The sequence below is a fragment of the Cyphellophora europaea genome (genome assembly GCF_000365145.1).
Source record: "Cyphellophora europaea CBS 101466 unplaced genomic scaffold supercont1.9, whole genome shotgun sequence".
Taxonomy (NCBI): domain Eukaryota; kingdom Fungi; phylum Ascomycota; class Eurotiomycetes; order Chaetothyriales; family Cyphellophoraceae; genus Cyphellophora; species Cyphellophora europaea.
In genome coordinates, this window is record NW_008481815.1 from 943,817 (window position 1) to 957,533 (window position 13,717).

The 13,717-nt window shown below is 55.7% G+C and overlaps 7 protein-coding genes across 7 annotated transcripts; 4 read left to right on the forward strand and 3 right to left on the reverse strand.

The window, feature by feature from the left end:
* Positions 1 to 162: 162 nt before the first annotated feature.
* HMPREF1541_08812 (uncharacterized protein) lies at positions 163 to 1,163 on the forward strand (the record flags this gene model as incomplete). Its single annotated transcript, XM_008723130.1, has 2 exons — positions 163 to 276; positions 333 to 1,163. The coding sequence occupies 2 exons, from the start codon at positions 163 to 165 to the stop codon at positions 1,161 to 1,163; spliced, it is 945 nt and encodes a 314-aa protein (XP_008721352.1).
* A 443-nt stretch (positions 1,164 to 1,606) lies between these two features.
* On the forward strand, positions 1,607 to 2,819 carry HMPREF1541_08813 (uncharacterized protein; the record flags this gene model as incomplete). The annotated part of the gene is made up of 2 exons (XM_008723131.1): positions 1,607 to 1,959; positions 2,033 to 2,819. 2 exons carry the CDS (start codon positions 1,607 to 1,609, stop codon positions 2,817 to 2,819), a joined length of 1,140 nt encoding a protein of 379 aa, XP_008721353.1.
* Positions 2,820 to 3,248: 429 nt separating this feature from the next.
* HMPREF1541_08814 (uncharacterized protein) lies at positions 3,249 to 5,064 on the reverse strand (the record flags this gene model as incomplete). Its single annotated transcript, XM_008723132.1, has 3 exons — positions 3,249 to 3,529; positions 3,592 to 4,683; positions 4,761 to 5,064. The coding sequence occupies 3 exons, from the start codon at positions 5,062 to 5,064 to the stop codon at positions 3,249 to 3,251; spliced, it is 1,677 nt and encodes a 558-aa protein (XP_008721354.1).
* A 597-nt stretch (positions 5,065 to 5,661) lies between these two features.
* Positions 5,662 to 6,585, forward strand: HMPREF1541_08815 (uncharacterized protein; the record flags this gene model as incomplete). The annotated part of the gene is made up of 1 exon (XM_008723133.1): positions 5,662 to 6,585. The coding sequence occupies one exon, from the start codon at positions 5,662 to 5,664 to the stop codon at positions 6,583 to 6,585; it is 924 nt and encodes a 307-aa protein (XP_008721355.1).
* A 16-nt stretch (positions 6,586 to 6,601) lies between these two features.
* On the reverse strand, positions 6,602 to 8,886 carry HMPREF1541_08816 (uncharacterized protein; the record flags this gene model as incomplete). The annotated part of the gene is made up of 2 exons (XM_008723134.1): positions 6,602 to 8,651; positions 8,699 to 8,886. 2 exons carry the CDS (start codon positions 8,884 to 8,886, stop codon positions 6,602 to 6,604), a joined length of 2,238 nt encoding a protein of 745 aa, XP_008721356.1.
* Positions 8,887 to 9,232: 346 nt separating this feature from the next.
* Positions 9,233 to 10,552, reverse strand: HMPREF1541_08817 (uncharacterized protein; the record flags this gene model as incomplete). Its single annotated transcript, XM_008723135.1, has 2 exons — positions 9,233 to 10,286; positions 10,341 to 10,552. 2 exons carry the CDS (start codon positions 10,550 to 10,552, stop codon positions 9,233 to 9,235), a joined length of 1,266 nt encoding a protein of 421 aa, XP_008721357.1.
* A 1,170-nt stretch (positions 10,553 to 11,722) lies between these two features.
* On the forward strand, positions 11,723 to 12,860 carry HMPREF1541_08818 (uncharacterized protein; the record flags this gene model as incomplete). The annotated part of the gene is made up of 2 exons (XM_008723136.1): positions 11,723 to 11,781; positions 11,828 to 12,860. The coding sequence occupies 2 exons, from the start codon at positions 11,723 to 11,725 to the stop codon at positions 12,858 to 12,860; spliced, it is 1,092 nt and encodes a 363-aa protein (XP_008721358.1).
* Between the last annotated feature and the right edge of the window lie 857 nt (positions 12,861 to 13,717).

Consider the following 13,717-nt stretch of genomic DNA (forward strand, 5'->3'; position numbering starts at 1 on the left):
AGCGACGCCGATTTGAGCCCATTGCCCGGGTGCGCTCTAGCAACCTATGCCAAGAGCCAGACCCGCCACCACAGAAGCGTGCTCAACCTCCCACTTCTCCTACTCTACGTCCTATTCCCCACCCCATTCTCCATTAATCATCCTCCACAATTCACAAACACCATGTCGTTCAGAGCAGTCTACACCGACAAGACCGGCAAGCAGAAAATAGTTGAGGTTCCTTGGTATGCCGCTTTCTCACCTGGTCCGGTACGCAAGGTCAAGCAAATCGAACCAGTACGTCTAGACTCGCCATCGTCCCACTGGTTACATGTGCTGAATAACAGTAACAGGAGAAACCGTGTACTCACTGCCATGGTAGAGGCAAGGAAATCGTCAAGGACGGGAAGCCTAGCGCCCAGGTTCACTTTGCTCACGACAAGGAAACCTACACCAAGGCCGACAATAAGAAGATTAGGGCGATGAAGAGTGAGAATAAAAGCTGGAAAGAAATTCTTGACGCCATCAACAAGAAGTCGCTCTCCCAGCTCAAGGAACACTACAAGAATGATCTCCAAGGGGATGGAAACGCCGCCGACGTGGCTGCTGGTGCTCAAGTCTACTCTGCACACGCCAAGGAGACTTATACCAAGGGCGATGACAAGGTCATCGTTGAGATGAAGAACGCTGGCAAGACCTGGGGTGACATTCTAAGCGCCATCAAAAAGGAATCGCAATCCCAGCTCAAGGAGCATTACAAGAACAATCTCAAGGACGGAAATGGTGCAGCGGACAATGGAACTGGCGGCTCTACGCATGAGAAAGAAACCTACAGCAAGGCCAACAATAAGACGATCATCCAAATGAAGAACGCTGACAAGCCATGGGACGAAATCCTCAAGGCCATCGACAAAAAGTCCAAGTCTCAGCTCATCGAGCACTACAAGACCACCTTGAAAGAGAGAGCGGAGCAGGCCAAGGGCAATGGAGGAGATGGCAAGAAGGCTGAGGCTCAAGCATATCCGAGCGGCAGCAAAAAAGGTGCTGTTGACCCCAAGGTCGCGGAACTGGCCAAGGAGTCTGGTCATCGACGCTGGCAAGACTTGTGCTCCCGGCATTTCGACGAGACCGGCGAACGCCTCACAACCGCCGAAGCACGCCGCAGATACCCTGACTATGATTAGCATACTCCTATGCTCATTCTCCTGGCTGGGTAGGGTCTCTACCAGATACCTCTCGGCCGTGGCTGTTTCGGATCTTGCACGCTGCAAAAGACCGTCGACGATCTCCAATGGAGCCGAAGGCCTCTTTTGCGGGATCACTCCTCCAATTGGCTGGAGACTGCTCATCCCTGCTCATCTTCAGATACAGCCTGAATAGGTCCACCAACCTGATGTCATTTGCATGTCTTGCTCAGTCTTGACATCAACAAGCTTCACTCTAGAGCTGCTGGTACTTCATGCTTTGCCGCTTCAGTATTGGACTGCGTGACCTTTAGCCAGCAATATCTCCGTTTCCGCGGGCGAATGGGCAACAATGTCGGCACTTTCACAGCTATATATGTAGCTGTTGTCAAGCCCAAACTTGAAAAAACGGTAGGTACATGCGAAGTGACCGTCCGCCCACCATGTTCTCCATCACCCTTTCTCTCGCGACTCTGGTCTCGTATACCGTAGCAGCTTCTCTCCCCCGTGGTGCAGACACAGTCTGGCAGGCGTCCAACTTCAACTCCCTCATCACCTTTGGCGACAGCTACACCGATGAAAACCGCTTGAACTACTTCGCCAGCCACAACGGCTCGGCTCCTCCAGCAGGCACTTTCCTACCAGAGTCCTTCGCGACCGCCAGTGGCGGCAAGACATGGCCCCGCTACGTCGTGCAGTACGCCGGCAGCAACAGCGCCAACGAGTGGGATCCCAAATTGACCCTTTACAACTATGCCGTCTCCGGCGCCGTGTGCTCCAACGAGATCACGCCTCGGTAGGTTTCTCCTACCCCCTTCCCACCACGCTCTCCCCCACCCTTTCTTTACCACTCACAATCCCACCCCCAGCACCTTCCCCGCTATCAAGGCCAACTTCCCCTCCGTCCTCGAATACGAACTCCCCGCCTTCCTCGCCGACCTCCCCTCCACCCGCAACAATACCACCCCCACCACCGCCTACTTCACCCCGCCCCTCGCCCCCACCTCAGCCGCCTACGCCCTCTGGATCGGCACCAACGATCTCGGCATCTGGGCCTTCCTCACCAACAGCCAAGTCCCCGGCACCACCATCCCGGACTACATGAGCTGCGTCTTCAGCGTGCTCGACGGCCTGTACGCGTCCGGCGCCCGCGCTTTCGTGCTCATGAACGCCGCGCCCCTGCATCTGGCCCCACTGTACGCCAACGCCACCCTGCACGGCGCGGGCAGCAACCAGTACTGGCCGCTGAAGAATGCCACGAATGCCACGCAGGTCGCCGAGACGATGCACGAGGCCGTCGCGAATGTGAATGCCCTGTATCGGTATCGCACGCCGTATGAGGCGCTTGTGGCGAAGCGGTACCCGGGGGCGAGTTTCGCCGTCTTTGATGTGGGCGGCTTGTTGGAGGATGTGTATACACACCCAAACGAGTATTTGAATGGGACCGAAGGGGCGGATGTGCAGGGGTTTGAGCATCGGTGCAGCGAGGGGGAGGATGGAATGTGGGATCGCTGTGAATTGGCGTTTGGTGGGGGGAGTCCCGATAGTTTCATGTGGTATGACGAGTTGCATCCGAGCACGCAGACGGATCGCGTGATTGCCAGGGAGTTTTTGGGCGTGTTGGATGGGGGCAGTCGGTGGGCCGAGTATTGGTGAGTATTTGGGATGTGGATACATGGATATGTGTGTGTATACATCGGCTTCTCCGTTTCCGTTCCCATCCAAGTGAGCCGCCCTATTGTCGTGGATATGGATGTAAGGTGCGAATACAGACAGAGCTTGAGGCTCGTCTCCCACAGGCTTGGTGACTATGTCGCAGCCCTTGGGGTGCTGTTGTATAAGCAGCTGCAGCAGCTTTCCTCCCGTAAAGATTCTGGTGAAACGAGAAAGTAGAGAGCGAGCAACCGTACGATTCTGTATATGTATACCACATGGAGTTTTCCCGCTGTATCCAGCGCCTGCTTTATATACCTGTAAGTCGACCATCCAACCACGAAACCACTCTAGTCTGTCCCGGCCTGCCATACACAAACACACAGCCAACGCACAAAAGCTCAACCCAGCAAGGTCTGCATCACCAACCCTCTAAAACGACCCCAACGGCTCCGCCACCTCAAATTTCGCGTCCGTCTTCGCCTTGACCTCCTCGAGATCATGCCCCTCGGCCACCTCCGTCAGCGTCAGCGTGCCCCTCTCGCGATCGACCTGGAACACCGCCATGTCGGTGATGATGGTGGACACGACGCGCGCCCCCGTCAGCGGCAGCGCGCACTGCTGCACGATCTTGGAGCGGCCGTTCTTGTCGACGTGGTCGGTTGTGACGACGATCTTGGTTTGGTTGGGGTTGGAAACGAGATCCATTGCACCTGTTTTCGTAAGCGTTAGCTATCTATGAATCAAAAAGGAAAGAGACCAAAAAAAAACTTACCACCCATCCCCTTAAACACCTTGCCGGGAATCATGTAATTCGCCAGATCCCCCGCGGCCGAGACCTGCAGGGCGCCGAGGATCGACACGTCAACATGCCCGCCGCGGATCATGCCAAAGCTCTCGCTCGAGTCAAAGGTGCTGGCTCCGGGAACGAGCGTGACCGTCTCCTTGCCCGCGTTGATGATGTCCGGATCCACCTCGTCCTCGGTCGGATAGGGCCCCATACCCAGGATGCCGTTCTCGCTCTGGATCCACACTTTCACGTCGTCGGGCAGATAGCTGGGCGCCAGCGTCGGCATGCCCACGCCCAGGTTGACGTACATGCCATCCTTGAGCTCGCGGGCCGCGCGCTTGGCGATGCGGTTGCGCCGCACCAGCGCGTCCGTCATCTTCTCCTCGCCTGCGGCTTCCTTCTCCGAGGGCCGCAGCTTCTTGATCTCGAGCATCTTTTCTCGGGTCGCGGGGACGACACGATCCACGAAGATGCCGGGCAGATGCACATCGTTGGCGTCAATGCTGCCGAGCGGCACGATCTCCTCGGCCTCTACGATCGTCAGCGTGGCGGCTTTGGCCATGATGGGACCAAACGCCTTGGTCGTGTAGCGGAACTGGCAGTTGCCTGCCTCGTCGACCTTCCAGGCGCGCAGAATCGCCACGTCGCCCGGCAGCGCCGTCTCCATGACGTACTGCCGGCCGTTAAAGGTGCGCGTCTCCTTGGCCTTGCCGCCCTCCAGCACCACCGGCTTTCCTGTCGACTCGTCCGTGCCCAGCTTGGCAGGAATCTCGCCGGTTTGGATGAAGGTGCTGACGCCCGTAGGCGTGTAGAAGGCGGGGATGCCAGCGCCGGCGGCGCGAATGCGCTCCGCTAGCGTGCCTTGCGGGCAGAGTTCGATGGCGATGCGACCCGACAGGTACTTCTCCTCGAGCTTCTTGTTGTTACCGAGGTAGGACATGATGCAGCGGGAGATCTGGCCGGAGCGGGTGAGTGGTGAAAGCCCGCCGTCGCCCGAGGAGCCGGCGTTGTTGGACACGGCGGTTAGGTTGTTGAGGCTGTCGGCGCCGCGGTTGACCATGGCGTGGATGATGGTTTCTGTTGGAAGTTGTAAGCTGCAATTTCAGGTCTTGGCGTGATGAGATCGCAGTGTAAGAGCCCAACAGGAAACTCACCTGCTGTTCCACACAGGCCAAAGCCCGCGCTGAGGACCACGGAGCCAGACTTGATATCCGCCACCGCCTCATCAGCGGACTTCCATACCTTGGAGCCGCTGGTTCGACCGTGCGTGGCTGCCACAGCCTCACACTTCGACCTCGACGTGCTGAACGGTCTTATCACCGGTCCCGTTGATCTCAGAAGCTGCTGTTGGGTAAGCCGTCCAAAGTTGCGAGCCCGCGGCGCCGACAGCCGTATGCTTGGCCGACATGGCGTCTTGATGTCGTGGACGGCGAGCAAGAGGCTCCGTCGGCCGGCCATGTTTGAATTGCGTAGACAAAGAGAAGACTGGTGTGGTGTACAGTAAGAAACAGTATGACGATAGGCGATCTAAATTATAGAATATGAACAAAGCACGTCAGAACCCGTTCGAATTGGATTGGGAACTTTTTTGGAGGTCATGGACTTCTTCCGATCATACTGTTTATGGATCTGAGCTTCGGATGGGGGTCTAGGGCCAGACGCCGGCGTGAACCCCAGGGAGATCTGGCCTCGCTGCATCACCGACTGATCGACACGTGAAAGGCGGGAGCTTGGCTTCGGCGATAGAAGTGCCACCGAGAATTGCCGAGACTTTGGGACACGCCCGGCATGGAGCTGCACTGCGCGGATTTCTGTCTCCGGAGGGTTATCTGCGGACCTATATTGCCGGGCTGGATTGTAGCCGCACGGTGTACAAAGCCTTGTCGCGAGATAGCCATGCGTGGAAGAGTTTTAGAACATGGGAGCCCCACGGCAGGGAAGTCTTGCATGTGAAGGCGCCCTAGTTGAAAGAGTTCCATATATCGCCTCCTACACATCCCCGAGGTTTGATCTCTGAGATTTTATACATTTATAGCCGCCAGTAAAGCTGTCAACATGTCAACATCAAAGAGCAGTAAGAAGCAGCCGCCCTTCTGGCTCGGAGGGGCTGCAGGCTCCCTCTCAGCATGTATCACTCATCCTCTCGACCAAACGAAATACCGCATGCAGACCATGGCGACGCGACAGAGCATGTTCAGAACCATGGTTCACTTCGCCCAGAGGGATGGCTTCTTCTCCTTGTGGTCGGGCATATCTGCGTCGATACTCCGGCAGTGCACGTACACGACCGTGCGGTTCGGCGTATATAACTACATGGCCCAGCAGGCTCGTGAGAAGTCCGGCCAGCAGAAGCTGTCCTCAATAACAGAAATCGCGCTGGCTGGCGCAGCTGGCGGCCTGGCAGGCATGATAGGTAATCCGACCGAAGTTGCCCTAGTGCGAATGTGCGCCGATGGCGCAAAGGCTCCGGGGCAGCAATTCGGATATAAGAACTCCTTCGACGCGATACTGCGCATCGGTCGTGAAGAAGGCTTGCAGACGTTCGGCCGTGGCTTGACTCCCAACATCATTCGGAGTGTCATCATGAACGTGGGCCAGATTGCGACGTACTCTGCTGCCAAGCACGAGCTTCTCACCAATCCTCGCTATGGCCTCACCGATGGCTTGCCAACTCATTTCCTGGCGTCCTTCATCGCTGGCACGGTCGCCACGACGGCATGTGCACCTGCAGACGTCCTCAAAAGCCGTGTTCAGAATGCCGTCGCGGTTGACGGTGTGAAGCCGAGTCTTGCAAAGATTATTTCAGACTCGTTTCGGCATGAAGGCCCTGCCTTCGTGATGAGGGGCTGGTTGCCCGCGTGGGTGAGGCTGACTCCCTACACTGTCCTCACATTCGTGTTTATGGAGCAATTGCAGCGATTGATAGGAATGTCGAAAGATCTCCCAACGACTGCCACGGCAGTCAAGGCTAAGATTTGATAATTCGGGTTTAACTTCAAGTTGTGCTTGGCCACTCAAGCCAGTCGAGGAACATTGTCTCGTCGATCTGAAAGAGCTCCTGCGATGCACTGGCGTTGTTGATCGCCTCGATAATCTGATCATCCGTCATGTCAAAAGTGTATGGCTTGGGCGTCTCCTGGGCGCCAGAAGGCACCGCGGGAGCCGGCATCTGCGATAGAGGTTGCTGGGCAAGTTGGGAATTTTGGTTGGCGTTGTGCAAAGCATTTTGGTCGGGAAATGATTGGCGTATTATTCGGCGGATGTGACGACCAAACAGAGCCGAAGTGCCATTTCGGTGCTTGGGCATAGTGCCGATTCTTTCCAGCACCCGAGCAGTCTCTTCGATGAGTGATCGCGCATTTGGGGCAATCATGGAACGATCGTTCGATGTGGTGGTACTGAGGCCCAGGGCGAAACAAGCCGCAAAAGATACCATGATGACCGAGTTGTTTGGCATCGATTTAAGCCTCGACTCGCCTTGCACAACGACGCGCATGACATTTAGCGCTGAAGAGAGACCTGCGGCACGGAAGAACTGCTTGACATCTGAAGAGGCAGTAGGATGGTTGATGACACTGCAATAAGTGGACAGCTTCGTATGCGAGACTAAGATTTCAACGTATGGCGGTAGATGACCATCCCCTTGAGTGATTTGATAGGACCACACGGCGTACCACTGGTCAAAGTAGCGATCGATTTTGTCTTTGAGAAATTTGACGGCGGCTGAGCCACTCATGACGTTCAGCTGACTGTTGTCGCAAGTCTCTCTGACAGAAGCAATAAGGCCCACGAGCTCCCGTCGAAGGACTGCTGTCGATATGATGCTGCCATCCCACCTGTCAGCAATGTCGGATATGTGCCAGGTATCGCAGCTGTCGACAAGTGGGCCGGTAGGGACAGCATAGGGCCGGCCTCGGGCGAGGCAGATACCTCTGTCCAAAACGAATAGAGCTAGCCAGACACGTTCCCGTGTTCGGAGAAGACGCCGGCCCCAAGCCGAGGTGGGATCGACACTGTCGAAACCGTCAAGTTGAAGAGCCCTTGCTGCATCTATGCAGTCAGCCTTGGCCACACGCTCTAGAAAGCCGGTCGGACGGATGGTTGGAGATGGGACCACGATTTTGTTGAGCTGTAGGTCGAGTGCCAGCGTCAGGGCCATGGACAGAAACGCGCATGTCTCGTCATCGGTCCAGTGCTTCCCTGGCGACATCCACGGCACATTTACCATGAAGGCTAGAACGATCTCGATGGAGCGATGACGTTTATTGATGACTCTCTGAGCAAGACGCTCCCGATGTGCAGATAGTCGCCTCGCTAGGGCTGCCGCATTTGGGAGGAAAGTGGCAGATGCGGTGAGTATAGAGGTGAAAAGATATGCCGAGCGCGATCTGACGAAGCGTGCTGTGTGTAAGACCGGGTCCAGGCCCCATCTTGTGTGAGATAGGTTGTCGTAGAAGTACTTGAATAGAAAATCAGCCTCCTCGGTAGTGACCAAGCCCAATTCGATGACATCAATGTCTGGGGTATTGTCGAGCACTGGCATCAAGCTCCCAAAGTACTGTTGCAGCTCGGCGTCATCCGCTTCGGCGGATACTTGTCCACCCAGGGGAGAGGGCGTAATGGCCGTCGACGGCGATTGATTGGGCATGGACGAGGCCATAGCCAGGAGCTGCAGCGGGTTGTCGGCATTGTCTAGTGCAAGTTCGTCGGGTTTCTCTGCGTGGTCTACGCTTTGCGCAGTGGCGATACTCGGTCGATGTGCACCGCTCGCATCAGCGATGTTTGGTAGAGGCGTCGCAGCGGAGTGATGGACATTGGACGGCTCACTTGGCGACGGAAACATGATAGACCCAAATGGCCTTGAGTTGCTAGCGGAGGAGGACTGCCGTCGCTGGGGGCTTGTGACATTCCCGTTGACCTGCGACTGATCAATAAGTTGGCGCAAATCGACATCTTTGTCGCCGTCAAAGGTGACACTGTTGCCCTTGGAGCGCTTGAGGGCTTGTTCGACTTGGTGAATTGCCTTCTCCAGCCCAGTCCGCTTGCTAGGAATCGTCAGCAGAGATCTTGGCCAGAGACAGACTGTATGTACTTCTTGACGCCCTTGTACCTACCAACGTGGTACTCTGGGATAACACAGTCGCTGCCGTTGCTCTGACATCGTTTGCATATGGTAGAGTCTGGATCGCGGATGCATTTGATCTTGCTTTTCCTACACTCAAGACAGGCTGCCTGCTTGGGAGGCGCTGCATCCGCGCCACTTGCTTCGGTTGAGCTCATGTCGGAAGTGCATGGTCAAACCCGATGATCGAAAGCCCCGGAAGCTCACAAGAGCATCAGCTGGCACGATCCGAAAAGCGCGGAGAGTGGAGGGCAAGTGATTCCAGCGCGGCGTCGGACTCGAACGCGGAGCTCGCTCGCTCGCTCGCTTGCCAAGTGCCTAGCTGCATCTGGAATAGCGCGGATGTGAGTCTTGTTGCCTCGAAGATGCTCCGTCTTCTTGAATCTGGGGAGGTTCCTATACTTTCTACACTATCCGATTCATGTCTGAAAGCTCGTCGGTATCTATGTCTAACAAACCTGATCACTGTCGGAAAGATGGTGACCATCATGGCAGTGGCACTTTCTAGGTGATGGTCGCAGCTGCTTCCGAATGCTCGGCGTTCACCACGTCAACCCCTTCTTGCAGCAGGGTCCTGCAAATATCGCTAAAGATACCCAACGGCCATGTTGGCACATCCCAGTATCGAACCTGGAGACCACGAGCATGTGCCCCGCGAACCTGGGCTCGTATCAGAGCGAGCTGCGACTGCGTTGGACCTGAGTCCGAAATGCGTCCGATAGTGCGCTCAAAACTGGCCGAGGCATAGTATGAGTTTGCAGCACTGTATACTGCTGCATTTACCGGAGTATCGCTTCGACGAAAGGTACCCAGGCCTGCAGGCCGGACACTCAACGACTCGGCATTAGACGTGGCCAGACGTTGGGTTGGCAGGGGTTGAAACACCGCTGGTCCGGTTGGCGACATCAGCTCAAGGGGAGCATCAAAGAATATATCTCGCTGCTCTCTTTGTTCGATGACCTTGGCGAACGGAGCATCTCCGGAGACTACCACCGTCACCTCGCCCTCGACAACATCAAGTCCATCGAATTGTGTGAGGTACCCCCTTCTCCTCAACGGCTCCAATGCTGCATCCACATGATTCCACAGCGCAACTCCATCACTCTTGAAGTCAATAATCATCACAAAAGTCTGTGGATAGTCAGGTTCGACGAGGTCGGCGTTGGGAGTCGGCGGCCTTTTCAGAGCGTGATGTCTCCCGTGTCGCAGTTCCAATGCTTGCACCATGGGCTCGATGTACAGAGACGACAGAGTTCTGTTCACGTCCAAGCTAGCCTCCGTCGGACCCACGAGCACCCTTTGACCATCATCTAGCCATACATCGGCTTCGACCGCACCACAGATGCGGGACAAGTCATCCAATAATGGCCTACTCGCTTGGCTAAGCACATTGTTCCGTGTGCAACAGGCGGTGGAATGTGCTGCCTTCCACGAATTTGGCCCTGTACCGAATGCCTCTATTGGTCCTCGGCCAGGTTTGCTCGCCCATAGACCATCGAAGGTTCCATAACACAGCAGGGTCACGCCCAGAAGACACCAGCCAAATGCAAAGATGGCCCTTGCTGGGGTAAGTCATTGAGCGTACGAACTGCGAAGTAGGCAGAGCACTTACAAGAAGGCAAGCGACCAGTGGTAGACATGCCTGGAGAGCTGTCCGAAAGAGATGCCGAGCATGCACGGACGAATGACCCGCTTGCGCCCGTTCACGTGTTCGAAGTCGATATTATCATTGTCAAGTCGCAGGTTGCCCTCTTTTTCTGAGTTGTACAGAGGTGCAGAATCTCGATAGGCTGATACCGATGTCCGATAGCTTCTGCGAGGCATAGTTATGGTCAAGAAGCCGAAGCCGCCATGCACCGGCCGATCAGCATAAATATCATGCACAGGAGAACTCCAGCTCCAGATTGAGATTTGGTAATTAGGCTGTGCTGATGTATTAAGGAAGCCATATTGCGCGCCAATAACACAAAGACCCCTGGATCCATCTGCTGGTCTCGACCTCATTCAGGAATAGCCTTCACGACTATAAAAACAGGCAACGCTAGCAAAGCTTCTCAGGGCGGGTTCCCACTCGGCTTGGCTCTCATGCGAGGGGCGCTTCGAATGCTTGCATGGCTCCGACCCCGTCACATGGAAGTGTTCTGGATTTCAGAATGACGCCATGACGCAACGGAGCAGCGCTGTTTCACAGTCACGACAAGTTGCTGCGAGCGTGCGCTTGAAAGAGCAGCGTAAGCCCACCCAGCATGATCTGCGTACCAAAGAGATTGACTCGGTCCTCTGACGGCAGCCACTTGGCTCATACGACCATCCCGGACAGCTGGCAGTCAATTCCGACAGAAGCCTGTACAGAAGTAAAGTAACCGTCCCCATTTGATGTTCAAAAGAATGTCGTAAGGTGGGTATTAGTATTTCAGGCGTTAAGGCCCAGCCCGCCACCCGGACCAGCACCGGCGAGTCGGGCGCCCACGACCGCCATGCCCCTTGCGACACAGGCTCTGACCTCTGTTATTGATCAGTTTCGGGCGAGCAACCATGACTCGTGTGCTTCTAACTCAGTACAGAGCGTACACCAGTATGAAAAGCGGGCAGATGTCACGATGACATGCTAGTGGCTTAGCACCTTTCTATCTCGGACACCACCCAGCGAGACAGTCACCTTGGGGATCGACACTGGGTCTCGACAAGCCAAGGAACAGTTTTCGATCCCTTTGAATGCGCGCCACACTTCGCGAAGAGAGGCTGGTCTGCTCCGATGTCAGCGCTCGCGGCTCACGATGGTCGCACTGCTCTGGATTTCGCTGAAACATGATTTGCGCGAACCTTAAAAGCAGCCTGCGAGTAGGAGATCTGCAGCAGGACACGAGAGGATATATTAAGCGTTCCCGCAGCAGCTCCACGATGCTCGTGTGACACTTTCCTTTTCTCGATTCCATCATCCAATGTTGATGGGGCAAAAAAACATCCGGACAGCAAACGACGCGCTCAGGCGCCATGGTGACTCCAAAAATACGCGTTGTGGTAACATACCTAATTGACTGGATGGTCATTGTGTAAGTGGGCCACAGGGATTCTGGACATTACTGACGGCACACAAAGAATAGTCGCTGCTGCTGGAGGTAGCTTGAGCTTTGTGGACGGCTATCGGCGTCCGTTTGCTCTGACCGACGAGGCGATCGCATATCCGTCCAAACCAGACATTGTACCCTTCTCAGTCGTCGCTGCCGTTGCGCTGCTCGTACCCCTTGCCATAATTGCCGCGCTCACCTTCGGCTCACCCACCGACATTTCGCGAAGATCAATCAGGAAGACTCTGCGCGAGCGTTTGTGGATCACCAATGCCGGCTGGTCGGGTCTTTGTCTCAGTGTTGCCGCCGCGCTCTTGGTCACCGAGGGACTGAAGACCATTGTGGGGAAGCCACGTCCTGATATGCTTGCGGTATGCCACGCTGATCTCACCAACATCACCAGGTACGAGGTGGGGGGCGTCGGGTCATCACTCGAATCCGAGGCGCCCATTTTAGTCTCAGCCAGTATCTGTCGCCAGTCCGACCAGAAGAAGCTCAGGGATGCCTTCTCGGCTTTCCCCTCAGGTCACTCGTCCTTCTCCTGGGCCGGCTTGCTGTACCTCTCACTGTGGCTATGCGCAAAATTGTCGGCGCGGCTACCTTATCTCGGGCACTACCAGTTGACGGGACCTGAAGGTGCTCTTCATCATGATGCAGTCTCTCGATCAAGCCGACAAGCGTCTGCGCCGCCACTCTGGTTGGTTGCGGTCGCAATGTTCCCCGTCGGGACTGCTCTGTTCATCAGTGCATCTCGCTATGCTGATTTTCATCACGCCGGAATCGACATCGTCGCAGGTGCTGTGATTGGGATTATTACCGCTTGGTACAGCTTTCGCTTATACCATCTGCCGGTGCGTCGTGGATTTGGTATGCCCTGGGGTTTCCGATCTGACCAGATTGCGTTTACCGGGGCCCTTCCGTGGACTACTGAGGGTTCGGAGCACGTGGCTGATGCTGGAGTCGACGTCGAGGCCGAAGCTCAGGGGACCGACATGCGCACATGGAGCGATGGCGGACAAGCCGAAAGAGCAGCAGGGGAACCAAGTTCGGAACGGCCACCTTAAACGTACGACAGTTTGCAGTGGCATCTGACATAGAACGCCTTTGTCTAGCGATCCGACATCGGTCCTTCACCATTCTCTGAATCTTGCTCAGCCAGTTAAGAGTCCCCCTTTCATAGCCCCACAATCTACCAACGAGGGCACATGGACCGTCAATGTGCAGTGAGACTTCATCTCCAGCTCCCGCAGTGCCGACTGCACTTTTTAAGACCGAAACCACAGCGACTACAGCAACTCTGACCTCGACGTTTACCCTCCTTAAGTCAGCTTCACCCAGAGAATTATGATCGAGGTGAACCGCTTGAGAGCCTGCCGATGCTGAGGCCAGGTCTCTCCGACCTCTCTATCAGCGTTGAAAACGAAGACAGCAATGACAGGGGCAAGGAGAGCGGAGCGGGGTCTGGATTGTCGCGCTCGGCAAGGTGTTCGTTGCCGCAGGCGCCGGGACGTTGTCGGCGGACTGCATTCAGTCAAGGGGAGACTTTGGTGTGAGCGAGAGTGTGCGCGTCGAAAGAGCCTCTTTTTGATCTTGTCTGATCTAGGATAGGAGATGATCAATCATCTCGGCCCGGAGATCGGGGCAGTCTGTCACCTCGCTTCAGCGGGAGCGCGCAGGACCATGTCGTCTCGGGTCAGATATGCCAATTGAATGAAGGACTAATGATCGCGCCGTTCATGGACTGAACCAAGCTGATCATGGTCATCGAATCACAGCAAGCACGGGTCATCAATCAGGTCAACATACGGAGTAAACGGTCTTGTCATACCCGACCGTGCCATCAAAAAAGATCGACCCGAATCACCACTCTTGGCGGCCCGCCGAGCAAACTAGGGTTCCAAAGATAGCAATAACTTGGCAC